The following is a 17,811-nucleotide window of genomic DNA, read 5'->3' as shown; positions in this document are numbered from 1 at the left end:
CGTGAGCGTGAGGGGCCTGCGTCCCCCCAGGAGCCTTCCCCGGGGTTAAGCTGAACCGCCTGGTTTGCGTGCGATATAACGGCTCCCCGCAAGCGCTCTCTGTTTTTGGGACTGCCTGGCTGCCGGGTGACTTGGTTCCATTCTGGGTCAGTCACACTCAGTTGGACTTCCCATAGCTGGGGAGGCCTTCCAGTAAAGTAGCCACCCTGTCGCAAGGCGGTGGTCTATTTGAGGCTGACATCTGGTTGGCACAGGAAAACCACAGGGGGGTTTAGGGGGGGTGGGGGGAGGTTGGGGCTGGTGTGTTCTGGCACATCTGGGGCACCGGGGCGGGGGTACTGGGTTTTAGGTGTGTGTGTGTGCGTGTGTGTGTGGAGGGGGTGGGGGGTAGGGCTGAGCTGGAACAGGAGTGAGAGGCACCAAGAGGGTGGCTAGGATCCCTGTCGGTCTGTGCGCAATTACCCGTATGAATACTCAATTGTCTTGTTTGTCTTCCTGACATTGAAGCTGGCCCTGTCTCTCTCTCTCTGCCCACCCCAATCTTCCTGTCGCTCTCTCCAGGTGTCGTGCCATGGGGAACCTCCTGAAAGTTTTGACCTGCACAGATCTGGAACAGGAGCCCAACTTTTTCCTGGACTTTGAAAGTGAGAGTTCATTACAGTACACTGCGCCCTCTCACACTCCATATTTATCTCATGCATAATTTAGCAGCATTAACCAGGGTCCTTCACCCGTCAATTCCACCATGGTGCTGTCCCGGGCTGCCAAATCAAATCCACTAGAAGTCTGCCTCTACCACTCTCCATCACACTTGGTCTCTGCTGTCGTGTGTGTGTGGGGGGGGGGAGTTGGGGGGCTGGGTGGGGTATCATTCAGAAGAGACACTTTATTCATATGCGCTCTATTTGCAGCAGATATGGGTCGGGCGATATTTGAAATCCTTCTAATTTCTATTTTAGTTTGCCTGGACAGTCAGTGGGCGGGGGTGTGCCGCTTTAGGACTATCCAGTCTGTTCCACCGTGCCCCATCATTCAATAAGCAAAACCCACAGATATTTTAAACGACCATCGCTGATTTCAAACGCTATTTCGACCCCGGTAGATACACACACCCATAGCCTGCTCTAGATTCCAGACCTGGCGCCTGGTTCTATCTCACAGCAGCAGACAGGTGGCGCTAGAGAGCCAGCCCTGTCCCTATGGAGCCCTATCCCCATTTTTCCTCTGCACTCTGCCTAACCTATGCATTATTAACCAGCTACACCCAGTCTCCCCCGACAGGGCCAGCCTCCCCTGTTGACCTCTCTGGGTTCGTTGTTGTAGTGTATGAAGTGTGGTGCGCTGCACATGTTCCATAGTGTTGTCAAGTGTGCATTAACATCTATTGAATTGATGTTGTTGATTGATTTTAGTACTTCTAGTGATCTCTAGGGGAGACACTCCACAAGCCCTTTTGGCATCGTTGGCTATTCTTCCTTAGTTTTTATATTCTCTTTTAAAGCAACACATAACGTTTTCTCCGGTTTTCTCGTAACTGCGCTCCCACAGGCTCTGCGAGGAAGTGCACTGTCGTACTGTCGTAACGTTATCAGATTGTCTTTTTCTTTTTCTGGCTTCCTCCGTGATGTTTCTCTTCGGTTTTCTCACCTCCGCCATGATATCATTGAGCTAAAAAACGCATGATATCCATATCGGAATAGTTAGCTACTACCGTGTTGTTTAAGCACAACGTCGCACTTCGACTGAATGAGGGGCCGCGAGTTTTAAACGGTAATAAATGTCAATGTGTTATCTTTCTGAGTAGACTGTTTGGACGATTCAGCTTACTTTTAGTAAATCTAATTGGAGAATTAGCACGAGACATGTTTGTAAAGGTCCAAATATCGCAATGTATTGCTTTAATGCGTTTTGAATGAATAACTGAGAAGACTGGCGCGTTGCGGCGCAGATGCCCAGCCCACGGAGGCGGAGCGGCCGGTGTGGGAGCAGGTGGACGTGGTGCTGAAAGACGCCAAGGCCATCCTGGACGAGCTGCAGGCCTACAAGGGGGCGGGCCCGGAAATACGAGAGGTAGCCGAGACGCGCGCACACACACACGCACGCGCACACACTGACACATGCAGACACGTACTGTATGCACGCAGACCCACATTCACACTCAGACACACACACAAACGTAGACCCACATTCACACTCAGACACACACACACACACAAACACACACGCGCACACAGTCCCACATTCACACTCAGACACACACACACACACAAACACACACGCACACAGACCCCTATTCACACTCAGACACACACACACACACACAGACCCACTTTCACACTCAGACACATTTACACTCCGACACACACACACACACCTAAGGCATTAACCACCAGTCATGAGTGTGGTATGGTAAAGTAGCGTTTTGGGAGTTACAGTTGTGGCTCATGCCAACGATGTTAATGGAGGTCAGGCGTTCAGCGCCGTTGTAACGGTTAAAACCCTGCAGAGGTGTCCTCTTTTGCATTGCGGTAACCCACCGCGCATCTAGCCTGCATTTACTGAACGGCCAAAGCCAAACCGGGTCAGTCACGTCCCCCCCGGGGAAGCGGCGTTGTCACACCAGCCTCCACGGGTGACGTGGTCTCAACGCACGCGTCTTTCTCCATTCACAGGCCATCCAGAACCCTGGCGACGAGGTCCTGCAGGAGCAGGCGTGGGCGGCGGTGGTGCCCCTGGTGGGCAAACTCAAGAAGTTCTACGAGTTCTCCCAGAGGCTAGGTAGGTACCCACCGACGTAAAACCCCGGGATAGATATTTGGATCGATACTGGGGCGCGGCTGTGGCTCCGGGGGACGAGCGGGTCGTCCGACGTAGGGTCGGTGGTTCGAATTCCCGGCTCCTCCTTCGACGACATGTTGGAAGTGGCGAACCCCAAATTGCTCCCAGTGAGCAGGCAGGCACCTCGCATGGCAGCTGCCACCATTGGTGTGTGGGAAGCGCATGTGATTGGGTGAATTAGAGGCGCTTTGGATAAGAGCAGCACTGTATATAAGTGCAGTTCATTTACCATATTTGCTACTTCCAGAAATTAGGGAGGTACTTTTAACGTTTCCCCAAGCATAGATTATTGGTATTGATGGCAGGATCACAAAAACAGTGTGCTGGAAGGGAGGGAGGTGTTGGCTGACACTGCTGTAGACGGATGGATACACATGCGTAGAAGAATTTATCGTGGGTTACGCGTGTCCTTCAGTGGTGACCACATTTGTGGTCAGTGTGAAAGGTCAGGTACGTGCCTTGGAGAGGGGATAGACGTGCGCACACACACACACACACACACACACACACACACCCTTTATGACCTTAACCATCTGCATCTTCGTCGGCAGTATTGGCTGCTGAGCTGCAGGAAACTCACACACGCGCACACACTCACACACTCTATATACACGCCCCTATAGGCTTGCATACATTAGCAGCGATGCTTGCCTTGCTCTCTTCAGGGCTTTGACCCTGACCTCCAGAATAGGCCGCAGGCTTCATTAGCATGGGGGAGACGAGATGGGAGAGTGGAGGAGAGGAGAGGACGGCAGGGGACCTTGTGAGTGGGGAGTCGCTAACCGTGACCCTGAGGGTAGGGGGCGTGGCCCGCCTTCCCCCGCCCGCCCACCCTTAACCCTTTAATCCCAGCGCCGGCGGAGCCCACAGTCAATGAACACGTTTGGCGCCAGCCCGCCAGATCCGCGGCTGCAGCGGGGTGTGTTATGTAACGAAGTAGGTCACCTCCCGCCCCCAGCCTTCCGCCCTGCGGCTCCGATGCCAGCTTCCCGGCCTCCCAGCCTCCCAGCCTCCCAACCTCCCGGCCTCCAGCCGCCCAGCCTCCCAACCTCCCAGCCTCAGAGACTCCCAGCCTGTCAACCTCCCAGCCCCAGACTCAGCCTTTCAGCCTCTCAGTCCCAGACTCTCAACTTCTCAGCTTCCCAGCCTCTCAGCCTCCCAGCCCCAACCTCTCAACTTCCCACTTCCAGCCTCTAAACCTCCCAGCCCCAACCTCTCAACTTCCCACTCCCAGCCTCTAAACCTCCCAGCCTCTCAGCCTCCCAGCCCCAGCCTCTCAACTTCCCACTCCCAGCCTCTAAACCTCCCAGCCCCAGCCTCTCAACTTCCCAGCCTCTCAGCCTCCCGGCCTCATTCCCTCAGCCTCCCAGCCCCAGAGTATCAGTGAAGTCAAGCCATGGTTTTGAGGAGAGGGTTTAGACTAGACTGAGCCGGCGAGCCAGGTGACCTGACGCTATCAGACGACCACCCTCCCCTCCCCTCCCCTCCCCTCCCCTCCCCTCCCCTCCCCTCCCCCCCAGACTCCAGACAGTGGTTCGTTCCTGCCGACCATAAAAGCAGCCCCGTCTCCTCAAACCTCCGGTTTGACTGGGATGGGAAAAAAATGCACCACAAAGGCCATTTTTTATCAGGCCCCGCAAACGCCGGCCCGAGCAGATGGGGGTCATTACTGAAATTGCGAGCGCTCTCCGTTCACCACGCCGCCCTGCCCTCGGCGGATGGGGATCTTTCTGTCTTATGTCTGGACTGGTCATCCTACTGCCGTCCCTTTCTGCGTGGTAAAGAATTCTAGATGGGAATCAGAATAACCATCGGGTGTGAGCCGCGCTGAAGACGGCGTCAGTATCTGGCGTCAGCGTGCGGGGTTTGTCCTGTTGGGGTTTCGTCGTTATTGAGCCCCGTCGTCTTCGCTGGACCCATCTCCACACGCCGTTTAGCCAGCGCTGGAGAAAGGTCTGGCTGGACTCATCACCATTCGGGGATAAGGGGGAAAAAAACACACTTCTTCTTTAAACCAATCACAATCGTCTTCGGCGGAGTGGTTGCTAGTTGTTGTTGTTGTTGTCTCACGCGGCCTGAATTGGCCGACCACATGAATCGGTGCCGCTGATTGGGCGGTAATAAGCGAACGACAGGACTTATCCCTGAAACCTACATCCATTGGGTCAGACTAGGGTCAGTGTCCCGTCTCCAAGAACGTCTGAAGGCCTCTTCACAGAGTGTGTGTGTATGACCTTTGTTTCTCTTAACACTGCTCCCACATTCTCTGTTGGCTGAACTGTGTGCCGATGCTACTAGCCCAAGTGCATCCCGTCAGGCCCAGTCTCAGTACAGTAGTGATCTACTGTCAAATTCAATAAGAGAAATCCTGGATGAACCAAAGACCAGCACGCTGATACTGTACCCCCCACACCCCCCACACCCCTCTCCACACAATAATCCTGTGCCAATGAGATAATTAGTCTCATGTCTCATCTCCATCAGAGCTAGAAAGCCTGTCCAAACGCCCCCGCCCACCCCTCCGCACACACACACACGCACACACACACACCCCGGAGAAGGAATGGCTCTTCCCGCTACTGGGACCCCTGCACTCACACACACACACGCACATACACACACAGACTTCGTTACTTGCCCTGGGCGACGCCGCCATCACTAGCCCATTATATATCTCTTCTTGCCTTTGCTAATCAGGGCAGTTCAGTTGGCTGACATTTGCAGATATAGGCTACCTACAGCTGCTATGCCTAATCCTCGACACCCATCTCACCCTAACCAACACAACAGACCCTAACCTGGTTATTCTATTTATTTAGTTTATTTGGCAGGAACGATGCAGGAAACATTGCTAACCGGTTTCAACAACATGAAACAGATGTGGGATCTCAATTTGACCCCTGTGCCCTGATTAGGCGTTCCTACTTACGAACGGTCATTACACCTCCCCTAATCCCATCCTAACCTGCATATGACCCTCTGTCTGCGTCCCCCCCGTCCCCCCTCCGCCCAACCCCCCCACCAACAGAGGCTGCGCTGCACAGCCTCCTGGGAGCCCTGACCAGCGAGACGTATGACGACCCGACTCAGCACCTGGAGAGGGAGCAGGCGCTGGCCAAGCAGTTTGCCGAGATCCTGCACTTCACGCTGCGCTTCGACGAGCTCAAGGTAAAGACTCCCCCTTCTGCCCCCTCTCTCTCTCTCCATCTTCTCCTCTCTGTCTCTCTCTATCTTCTCCTCTCTGTCTCTCTCTCTGTCTCTCTCTCTCTGTCTCTCTCTCTCTGTCTCTCTCTCTCTGTCTCTCTCTCTCTGTCTCTCTCTCTCTCTGTCTCTCTGTCTCTCTCTGTCTCTGTCTCTGTCTCTCTCTCTCTGTCTCTCTGTCTCTCTCTCTTTCCCCCTTCCTCTCCATCTTCTCTCTCTCTCTCTCTCTCTCTCTCTCTGTCTCTCTGTCTCTGTCTCTCTCTCTCTCTCCTAGGCTCCACTCTCCCCTCCCCCTCTCTGTCCTTCGTCTCTCGCCATCTCTAGAAGTCCCCCTCCCTAACACGCATTCTCCTCCTCACACCCCTCTATCAGTTAGTCTCAGCCCCCCCCCCCCCCCACCACACACACACACACAGCTCCATGCAGCAGTGGGCAGGATCTCCTCCCATAGTACACGGTGTACTTCCCCCCCCCCGCCCGTGAGCGGCTGTTTCTCAGTGGCCTAATGAGCTGCTAATACCCACCAGTTAGCTCCTCTCTGCCACGTAAATCCCGGCCAGTGAGCAGATGAGCAGTATTTCATTAGCGCCTGAGACTTCGATCCTGTCCTTAGAGGCTGGGTGTGGTATTACCGCGGTGGCCGGCTGAGTGGACAGCGAGATTCCTCTCGAGGGACGAGGCATGATTACACTCACACACACACACACACACACACAGAAATGTTTTATTGTCGATCGAGGGGAGCGCTCCACAGATTGCATGTATGTCTGGGTCACCGACAGCAACTCCTCCACTTCCCATAAATCCCCGGTGTAATCTAAGCGAATGTGGCCGGGCAGGTCCTAATGTATGGATGTCGGAGACAATGGAATCTCATCTCTGGCTCGCTGGGCCTCGTTAGATCAGACAGGGAAATTGTACCATAAACCCGCCCTGACCTGACACACATGCACACACACACACATGCACACACTCCACCAGCACCCTGGCATCCCTCAGGTTGCCACGCCCCAATTCGTGGGGGGAGGGGGGTTTAAAAGCGTGACGCTAGGGAGTACAAGGTGGCATGCCAATCCCGTTCATCAATCTTTCACCGCCCGATCCGGGGGCTGTGACCTACTTAGAGCTAGTACCCCGGCAACACCGCAAGCCAAGCCACTCACCGGCAAGAGATGGGCTGTCTGGCCTGGCGCTAAGTGGACACCGACTGGACACCAGTCTATTGTGGTGGGGGATTAATGCTACCGCCGGCTAATTGCTAATGTGGCTAACGCGGGGCTAATGAGCCGTCCGTCTCCTCCCATTGGCGGGAGCTGGAAGCTGATTAGTCGATTGGCCCGTGGGTTATCGAGGGGGTCAGCTTGGCCCCGAGGGCGATGACAGATGATCCTCTTAGTGCGGCAAGCGGCGTCCTGATCCCTCATTAGATCTCTGGTGTCAGGCGCGTCTGTGTTCAGGAGGTGTCGTCTACCTCGGAACAAAACCCCCGCCTGGTTTGTCTCCCGCTCTGGCGGCGTCGCTCTCCTTCAGAGCAGCTATAGATGAGCAGCGTCGTCACCCCCCCCCCCCCCACACACACACACACACACACACGCACACACACACACCGGACGGGCATACAGTGACCGCGTCTGGACAACCCCCCGTTAGTCTCACAAGTGCCAAACGCCCAGTCACGGTGTTAACGGAGTGCAGAGAAACATTTCCGCCGGCGAGGCCACGGCTGAGGAGATTCAGGTGGCGGAGCTCCGCTTCAGCCAACAGAGAGGAATGGTAGCAGCGCTTCGCTGGGCGCCGGACGTGCCCCGAGCCATGATTACGCCCCGCTTACTAAAAACATCCTGTCACGACGATGGTCCATGTGATCCAGAGCTGAATGGCCTGCCGCAGGCTGTGTGCGCTGTTAGACCCAACAGGCGAGACACACATGAGACACACACACACACGTACATGTACTGTAGACATTCCCCGCCAAACCCTGAGCTATTCACTATTCTCTTTTTAATGCCTCCGGCAGGCGATTATGGTTTTGGGTAGTCCATTGTCCGTCCGTCCGTTGGGTTGGGTTGTCCGTCCGTCCGTCCGTCCGTCCGTCCGATGTTTGTTAATGCAATATCTCGGGAACGCATTGACAGAATTTCTTCCCCTTTGGTACAAATGTTCACTGGCACTCAAGGATGAACTGCTTAGATCGTGGGGGTCAAAGGTCAAAGTTCAAGGTCACTGTGACCTCACAAAATGTGTTTTTGGCCTGATGAACACAATATCTCAAGGTCGGCTTGACAGAATTTGTACATATTTGGCCAAATGTCCAGTTGGAATTAATTAGATTAATTGGATTCAATTTTGGTATTCAAATGTCAAAGGTCAAGGTCACCGTGACATCACAAAAGGCACTTTTGAACGCTAACGCTAGCTAGCTAGCGCTAATCCTAATGATAATGCTAGCTAGCTAACGCTAATTCTAACACTAATGCTAGCTTTAGCTAGCTAGCATTAGCATTAGAGTTAGCATTAGCGTTAGCTAGCTAGCATTAGCGTTAGGGTTAGGTTAGCATGTTAGTCAGGGTTAGTTAGGTTAACTGCAACTGGCATTGTTGGGCGGAGGCATTTAGCCGCTACGCGTTTTTTCTAGTTTAAATGTGTGTTTTCTTGTTCGTTCCAGATGATAAATCCTGCCATTCAGAATGACTTCAGCTACTACAGGAGAACACTGAGCCGCATGAGGATCAACAATGTACAGGTGAGCACCTACACTACCCCACTACTACCCCACCACTACCCAGACCATTTCCCCACTACTACCCCACCACTACCCCCACCACTACCCAGACCATTTCCCCACTACTACCCCACCACTACCCCCACTACTACCCAGACCATTTCCCCACTACTACCCCTACTACTAACCCACTACTACCCCTACTACCCCACTACTACCCCCACTACTACCCCACCACTACCCCACTACTACCCAGACCATTTCCCCACTACTACCCCACCACTACCCCCACTACTACCCAGACCATTTCCCCACTACTACCCCACTACTACCCCTACTACTAACCCACTACTACCCCTACTACCCCACTACTACCCCCACTACTATCCCACCGCTACCCCACTTCTACCCAGACCATTTCCCCACTACTACCCCCACTACTACCCCTACTACTAACCCACTACTACCCCTACTACCCCACTACTACCCCCACTACTATCCCACCGCTACCCCACTTCTACCCAGACCATTTCCCCACTACTACCCCCACTACTACCCCACCACTACCCCACTACTACCCAGACCATTTCCCCACTACTACCCAGACCAAGGCTCTGTGTGGACAGATTACACCCGAGAGAAAATGGTAAGCCTAAAAACTACCTTTTGAAGCTCAATACATTTATGTGGACACTTTTAGCTAGCCAGCGCAAGCTAGCTAACGATAACATAGCGCTAACGTTAGCATAGCGCTAATGTTAGCAGCTAGTATCAGTGTAAATAGGTATTTTTCCTGCATAACGTATGCTGCAAGTTCAGGGCTGCCAAGTCTCATGCATTGAGCGTGAGACACGCATTTCAGCCTCTTCTCACGCTCACACGCCACACATAACAATTCTAACGCGGAGAAATGACTGACCCCCTACATACTACAGGCCCGTAGCCAGGGGGGGGTCGGGTGGATCGCACGAACCCCGCCTCACGACCAAAGGTGCAGAATTCAGGGCAAAAGCCCCCCCACCCCCCTCGTCAACAACAATAAAATTATCGGGGAAGGGGATAAATCTCACTCAAGTTTTTGGTCAAACTTGACAGCCCTGAAGTTATAGCTAACAACTAAACAAGATTATTATAATCAGACACACCATCAGACAGGAGTGGAGCTAGAACCTTTTTTTCACCCATCACACTGAGTGATGTGGGGAGGGTTATCAGTGATGACTGCCAGGTAGGGAGATTAGTGATGGGAGCCAGGTGTAAAACACGAACCTGCCCTGCTCGCTGCTGCTGTCAATTCCCTGGCATGCTGAAGTCCCGGAAGCGTCAGAGCCCGGGGAGACTTGAGTGTAGGCTAGTACTGGGAAGAGGCCACTGTGGAGGGCAGACGCACCGAGCAGCGCACAGGGGCAGACAAGGGTGGAGGCGAGGGAGCAGGGAGTGCCGTAACGCCAAAACAAAAAACATTTATTGTATTTTATCAGATGGGGGGGAAGGGGGATGGCGGAGTAATATCGGCCTTATATATCGGCCATCGGCCACCCTGCTTGCTCTCAAAATCGGCATCGGCACGTAGGCCTAAAACCCATAATCGGTTGACCTCTAATCCTTATATACTTGCTCTATGGATTAAACATCTGCAAGGAAAGCTACCGTATGTACCGCAGATCTGTCATTGTAAAATTATGTTGATATAAGTGATAAATACCTGAATAAATCGAAATGGGGAAGGAAGGAGGGATATTTCCAGATGATTCCGTCAGTCGCTGTGTGAGTGTGAGTGTGTCAGGCAGCGTCTCACACCAGTAAGTAGGAGCCCCAGTGGGAGTGTGAGGGAGCGCAGCCGAGCGTAGCAGCGTAGCACAGCAGAACGGGGTCTGAGATCAGCAGCATGTCAGCGGCCCCCCCAGGGACTAAGTAGCACCTGATCTGGGGTCAGTGAGGGTGTCCACAGATAGCATAGAACACGCCTTGGGACAGACCGGTGGGGAGGGGACAGAGCTATAGAGATGTACAGTTTTGTACAGTACTGTATCTGCCTCATTGAGCCCCCCCCCCCCTCCCAGACCCCTGGGCTGAGGTACAGTAGTCCATTCTGTTTACTAAGCCCTGCAGTGAGTCATCTGTTATTTTTTATGACCCCATCGTTTCTTAGCATTGGATTAGGGCTGTGCAATGAAATAGATAAAGCAATACATCACAATATTTTTTTCGGAGATCCTGTATCGATTTTCCACGGTACAGTATCGATACAGTAGAAAAACTACATTTGCACAAGGAAGATATACGGAACAAGACAGGGAATAGATATGGAAAATTAATTGTCTTGATAGAATTCAGTCATAGGTACATTATTCATTATGTTTTGAATGGATTTAAAATGTCCTTAGACATTTTCACCTCACCTCCAAGGAGCGGGGGGATGGAGTTCTATTTTCAGCTGTATTTTAACATGTTCAGTAAATTATGTAGATTATCGCAATATATATTGTATCATATTGTATCGCAATGTATCGTGATACATATCTTCTCGTGACCCAATACTGTACGTATCGTATTATGACATCCTTGCCAATATCCAGCTCCTGATTGTATTATATTTGGAACTGACATGGGTCCATTTGTTACATTCCTTAATGTGTACAAAGCTCCTGGTATATTGAACCACTAAAAGGACATTTTGGGATACAGAAGAATGGAGATGACTCGCCCGTTTTGGGGTGTTTGCATATTCCTCCCGATTAGCATTTGAGCATTTGCTATATTCTTCATGATGACAATGGGGGATTGGAGGTGCATTCAGTCCACTATCTCTATAGTACACACATAGAGAGACTTCAAAGAGCCGGGCCTACCTGCTTCAATGGCTTCAAGGACATGGAATGTTACATTTTTGAATAGGCCTTTAGTGAATCAAATGAACCAAAATTCCCCCATGTTTTGAAAGTATACGCTTTTGATCTGTCTGGCCAGGAGTTTTATTCCCTGCATGTGAATAAGCCATTAAGCAAATGGAGCCAGACTGCTAGCTATTAGGACCTGTCACTATCATAGGACTTTCTTTCTTTCTTTCTCTCTCTCTCTCTCTGTCTCTCTCTCTCTCTCTCTCTCTCTTTCTCTTTCTCTCTCTCTCTCTCTCTCTCTCTCTCTCTCTCTCTCTTTCTCTCTCTTTCTCTCTCTCTCTCACTCTCTCTCTCTCTCTCTCTCTCTCTCTCTCCTGCCAGACTGAGATGTTTTAGACAAGATACAAGATGCATCTGTTCTCATGTAGAGGACTTTAATTCAGTTCATATGTAACCTGGTTTTACTGTGTAACAACTCTTGACATTCCAAGCGTGGTTATTCATAGGTTTCACCCTCTATAAAAGGAAGGCAGAAACATCCTTTCTGTGAATGTTGAATGTAAATATACAGAATGTCCTAGAATCCACCCCGTCCTTGTGTGTTCACTGCCTTCACAATAAAGACACCTCCTCCTGGATTTCAGGCAGAGGGAGAGAATGAAGTCAACAACGAGCTGGCGAATCGGATATCTCTTTTCTACGCCGATGCCACACCCATGCTGAAAACGTTAAGTGACGGCACTACGAGGTTCGTTTCAGAGGTGAGAAAGGTCATTGTTGAGGCGACTCGCGGCCTTCTGACTGAACATTCTAGTTGGGTTTGGCAGTGACACTGAGACGGGATGCACTGATTCATAGACGGGTGGGTGGATGGATGGATAGAAAAATATGAATTCTCACTGTGTGTTTTTCCGCAGAATAAAAACCTGCCCATCGAAAATACGACGGACTGTTTAAGCACGATGGCCAGTGTGTGTAAAGTGATGTTGGAAACACCGTAAGTCACCCCCCACAATTTTTAAACTTCACCAACGGCATTCTGTACGTGCACAGATGATAATCTCACATTCTGTATGTGCATTGTGCACAGATGATAATCTCACATTCTGTATGTGCACAGATGATAATCTCACATTCTGTATGTGCACAGATGATAATCTCACATTTGCATCTTGTCTTATCCTGTACAAACAGTTTCTTTGCACTCATGCCACATGTGGCTTTATTATGTTCGATGAATTTTAAGTTTTTTTTGTACAAGACAGTTTTGCACACTGTCATTCTAAATAAGAAACTGTCCTTAGTTGAGTCACTAATAAAGGCTAATCCGTCTGTCTGCGCCGTCAGGGAGTATCGTAGCCGTTTCACCAGCGAGGACACGGTGTCCTTCTGTCTGAGGGTCATGGTGGGAGTCATCATCCTCTACGACTACGTCCATCCGGTCGGCGCCTTCGCCAAATCCTCCAAAATAGACGTGAGTGGTACCTCCCTAGCGAGCCGCGCCCTGTAAAGCCCAAAGCACGCTGCCTGTGTTCTATCCTTGATTGGCTGTTGGCGCGCAGCATTCTGTCACAAAAATGCTTAGCCCTTTAGACTGAACCGATGTCCGGCTCTGGTTCCGGCTCACGCTGTTCTGTGTTCCCCAGATGAAAGGCTGCATCAAGGTCCTTCGAGAACAGCCTCCCAACAGTGTGGAAGGGCTTGTAAACGCTCTCAGGTAAGAGGAGCTTTTTTTTTTTTTTCTTTTTTTTTTTTTTTTAAACCATTAGGGGCGAATTCACTAAAGCAAATTGCGCCCGCTAATTGCACCATAATATTGCGCGTCAGTTGCGCCCGCTATGTGCTCCGTTTTAAAAACCTATTCACTAAAGACATTGCGCTAATAATATCCCAGCGCAAACACGCCCATTCGGTGTTTGCGGCTGAGTGCAATTTGCTGCTGATATAGGAAATGACTATAAATACTGCGCATACAGCGCATACAACTCGTATGCATATCATTGGACGATGGCAGACAGAAAAAGAAAGATACGATTTTCAGACAGCGAACTTGAAGGCCTCACGGACGAGGTTCAAAAACATGTCTCACAGCTTTCGGCAAAAAATATCACGACTGCAGCAAAAAATCATATTTGGGGTTTAATTTCCCAATCAGTCAGTGCCATTTGTGTGTGTAAACGCGGAAGACTGCAAACGGAGGTGGAATGATTTAAAAAGACGAACAAAGGAAAAATTGTCATTTTATGTTATGCAAGTTGCAGCACGATGATCTGGCATACTTTTGGGGGAGTGTATAACATTGCCCCACCGGTACGATCTAGGCATCTAAACGGCTTTTCAGGATTCCAAATGTGCACTCAATCACACCGCGCGTCCTGATGTGAGCCCAGTTGTACGCCGCCTCTCCAACGTTGGAAGGATTACGCACGGGAGTCATCATCCATGGCTGAAGATGATACCTGCCGTCACCTATGATACAAAAGCAAAATATTTTCAAGACCATTCAAATAAAACAAATATTGTGTAGGCTATGATTTTATTTATTTATTTATACCTATATCGGCCCCCAGCCGTTCAATGAATAGCTATAGGGAATGCGCAGTTTCGCGTATAGACTATTATACGCACAGTTTCGTGCTATGTAGGCTATTATATTCATTGGGGGAGCTTGGACTCGCTGGGGACGGGTGGAGAGACGCATAGTCAACTGAGCCTCCCCAGACGCGACTTCATCCTCCAGTTGGCTGAAGAGCTGCGCGCTCTGGTGTCCAAACAGTTACCGCGGTGGTTCTAGTGTTAAATCAAAAAGTGACCTTCTTCTAAATATTCTCTCACGAACAACATGCCTGGCATTGCGATGCCTTCGCCTCGCAACAATCACTGCTGCCATGATCAGCGGACAGGCTGGCCGCGACACACCCCTTGCGCTTAAATACCACCACGTTTCTGAAAACGGTATTAATTTCACTTTAACTGCGTGAGGCAATTTGCGCCGATGTTTGTGAATTGGGCGGGTTTTGCAATAATGTTCATTTGCATAGAAAGGGGAACATTCTCCGCCCATATTACCTAATTTAAATATGAGCTAATAACACCGGCGCAGAGCAACGCAATGACGAACGCAACGCAGTTAACACCGTATTTCACCCTTTGCGAGGGCTTTGTGAATAGCAAACATAATTTTTGACTTATTTGCACAGGCTTTGCGTCAGGAAAAGCTGCGCAATCCTTTAGTGAATTCGCCCCTTAGACTCCTGTCACTCCATCAGTGACAATTAGAAGAAGAAGAACAGTTGTGGAGGGATGCATTGTGTTGGAATGTTCTAATTATCAGGCATTCCTACAGACAGAGTATTAGCGAACAGTAATAGTTTTCCCACATTGGACTTGAGATTCTGCCTCTCGCAACTACACAACTTACTATTAAGTATTTTTTCACGCAAGTTAGGAGGATTTATTTAGGATTTATCTCAACTTTAATCTGTGTTTAATATTTGTAGTCCAATGAATGTTAGATTACAGAAGATTAGGCCCTCTGCCTCTGCTAAGTGGCATGCGCCCACAGCTAATAATAATTTTATTTATACAGTGCTTTCAATCAAAGTGCTTTACAGAGCAGCTAAAAGGGCAAGTGTAAACACTTGACATTAAAAAACAACACAACACTCAATAACAACACAATATCAATAAAACAACACAACACACTCTAAGACACATATACAACAGAAAATAGGTGGGTCTTTAGCTTAGCCTTAAACACTTCCACTGAGCAAGCCTGTCTAATGTCAATTGGAAGACAGTTCCAGAGGGTCGGTGCGCGGAAAGAAAAAGCCCGCTCACCCACCGTCTTCTTTTTGACTTTGGGAACAGTGAGCAGACCATCTTGACAACTCCAACTCCAGCTGCTCACTCTTGACAGCGCCAACTCCATGGCAATGCCACATCTGCATTTCACTCTGTCAAGACCCCAGGGTTGCTGGCACTCCACAATCACATGACGTCTCTACTATGACAACCCCTGCCCCCTCCAGAGCCCCCTGGCCCTCTCTCTGAGGTGTCACAGATCTTGTTCAACGGCAGAGACCATGTTGTTGTTAGGCAGTTTTAGAGTGGGATTTGATTGGTTAGTGGTTGCCTACATTGAGCGTCTGGAGTTGTCAAGATTTCCACATGTCTCCACAAGTCTTGAAATTAAAAATAAAACTAGCATCTTGTATCTGTGAACCCAGCATCACACACACACACACACACACTGGGAGAGCCTTGTCTTGAGCACGCTCACGTCCTGGCAGTGACACGTGTATCTCTCTGCTGCAGGTACACAACCAAGCATTTGAATGATGAATCGACCAACAAGACCATCAAGAGCATGCTGCAGTAGGACGGGGCTCTGCTAGAACTGCTCGCCTCACTCCCCCAGTCCTGGAGACAATCCTCTCATGGGCCTCATTGGTGCACAGCTTGTCTCAGCTTTTTTTTTTTATGGAAAAAGTGCTGCAGCTGGCTCCGCCCCTTTTTCCCCCTTTTTTTTGTTTTAAATGCAAAATGCTACTGCCATTCTGTATGTCTTTTCTGTGCCAAAAAAGATGTCACTGAGATGTAATGTTTTCGATAAAGGCCATACAGTAAATGGCAGCTATGAAAGCATTGTGGGTGTTTTTAAAAATGTGTTTTTCCCTGTGTAAGGGATGGGAGTGCTTTTGACTTGAAAATTTAAAAAAGAGAGATATATAGAGATATATATTATTTTTGTTTGATTCATTATTTAATATTACATCTTCTGCATGATAAAAATGTATTTTCCTCTATTTAAAAACGGAACTAATGGTTCAATTAAATTTGTTTGCTCAATTGTGTGTTTAAATGTTTTGTTATTAAAATGGTACTTGTCAAATTGAGATTATTAAAAGAGTACTATTTGTTTTATATTTTTTATAGGTTTTGATTTGTGTGTATGTCTTTTTCCATAGTTGTTGTATTTTTCATTTGACGATTTCAAACTGTGATGTGTGCAAATTGGAGTCACGTTGGGAGTCTGTACTGTAATTGACAGTATGTTGCGGCTGGAAAAAATAAAAAGAGAACTCTTGTCTTCTACGTCGGATTCTCTGCTTTCCCGTTCTCACATAAAGGAGTTCATCATGTCTAGTGAATGACAGTAGAGCAGCGATATATCTCCACTTAAGACCGTATGATACATTGTGGTATGCCCTGACAGATAAACTGGCTAGTCATTCATAAGCACAGCCTTGACGTGTGGAGAGTCTGTGAGGTAGGCTATGTTGTCTCTCACAGGCTGTATCCACGCCACACGACGGAGGCCGGACCAGAAGAGGTCACCCTTCCTTCAGTCTTAAGGCTTGCTTCAATCCAAACTGCATTGCAGGTACCGTAGTCTCTTCCCCTCAGGCAGAGTCAGAGAGATACTGTCTGAACACGCGTGGGTGCTGCCAGTAGTTATGGTAAACCCTGCTGTTTACATTCATAAATCTAAAACGGCATTCCCCTACCCATGTCTTCATTCCTGGCGTTATCATTGAATGTGTCACCGGGTTTGACTCATTCTCTTACTCCTCCGATCATTCTAGCGGAGGACTCAAGATGAAAATATCTGCAGTCTGTACTCCTACTGGTGTAGAACATTCCACTTCCATTGCTCACTTCGCTGGGATCCTCCCTATCCAATACACTACAGTACACTGTATACTAGCCTATCTTACCCCCTTCACAGTGGAAACTGAAACCCCTAACTACATGACTCACAATTCATACACTTGATGACAATTCATAAACTTCAATGTGTATATTTATATTTTTTTTATTTCTACAATGGTGCTTGAGGGGTGGGGGAGAGGGGTGCGACCTCTAGACGGGAACAGCCTAATGCAGAATGTGCTGCAATGTTGGTGGACCACTGATGTTCAGAGAAAGGAGGGAGAGAGAGTGAGGAGAGCGTTGATAGGTGTGTCCCCTGACTGCAGCATCGCTGCACTAACAGAGACTTGGGAAGAGGAGAGGCAAGGAATGTGTGTGTGTGTGTGTGTGTGTGGGGGGGGGGGGGGTGTTAGGCAAAGAGAGAGAGAGGGAGTGGGTTTGCGTCGGGCGGGTCTGGAAGTCCTTGAGGGAGGGAGGGAAGGAGGGAAGGAGAAAGGGAGGGAGACGCGCACCGCACGCCTATAGTGAAAATGGAACGCGTACAACCGCCAGCTG

At 49.6% G+C, this 17,811-nt stretch overlaps 1 protein-coding gene across 2 annotated transcripts in view; it reads left to right on the top strand.

The window, feature by feature from the left end:
- Positions 1-16,607, top strand: part of fam49bb (family with sequence similarity 49 member Bb) — a 40,647-nt gene extending 24,040 nt beyond the window's left edge. For both annotated transcript variants that reach the window (XM_084457627.1, XM_084457628.1), the window contains 10 exons: positions 562-644; positions 1,949-2,070; positions 2,673-2,778; positions 5,867-6,006; positions 8,705-8,782; positions 12,246-12,362; positions 12,519-12,598; positions 12,949-13,075; positions 13,248-13,318; positions 15,919-16,607. In XM_084457627.1, the coding sequence (XP_084313753.1) occupies positions 572-644; positions 1,949-2,070; positions 2,673-2,778; positions 5,867-6,006; positions 8,705-8,782; positions 12,246-12,362; positions 12,519-12,598; positions 12,949-13,075; positions 13,248-13,318; positions 15,919-15,982 (978 nt within the window). In that variant the 5' untranslated portion in view covers positions 562-571 and the 3' untranslated portion in view covers positions 15,983-16,607. The remainder of the gene's footprint in view (positions 1-561; positions 645-1,948; positions 2,071-2,672; positions 2,779-5,866; positions 6,007-8,704; positions 8,783-12,245; positions 12,363-12,518; positions 12,599-12,948; positions 13,076-13,247; positions 13,319-15,918) is intronic.
- The last annotated feature ends 1,204 nt before the right edge of the window (positions 16,608-17,811 follow it).

The sequence above is a fragment of the Borostomias antarcticus genome, assembly GCF_949987555.1.
Source record: "Borostomias antarcticus genome assembly, chromosome: 2".
NCBI classification, from domain to species: Eukaryota; Metazoa; Chordata; class Actinopteri; order Stomiiformes; family Stomiidae; genus Borostomias; species Borostomias antarcticus.
The sequence above is the reverse complement of the archived record's forward strand: the minus strand, read 5'-3'. Positions and strand labels throughout refer to the sequence as shown.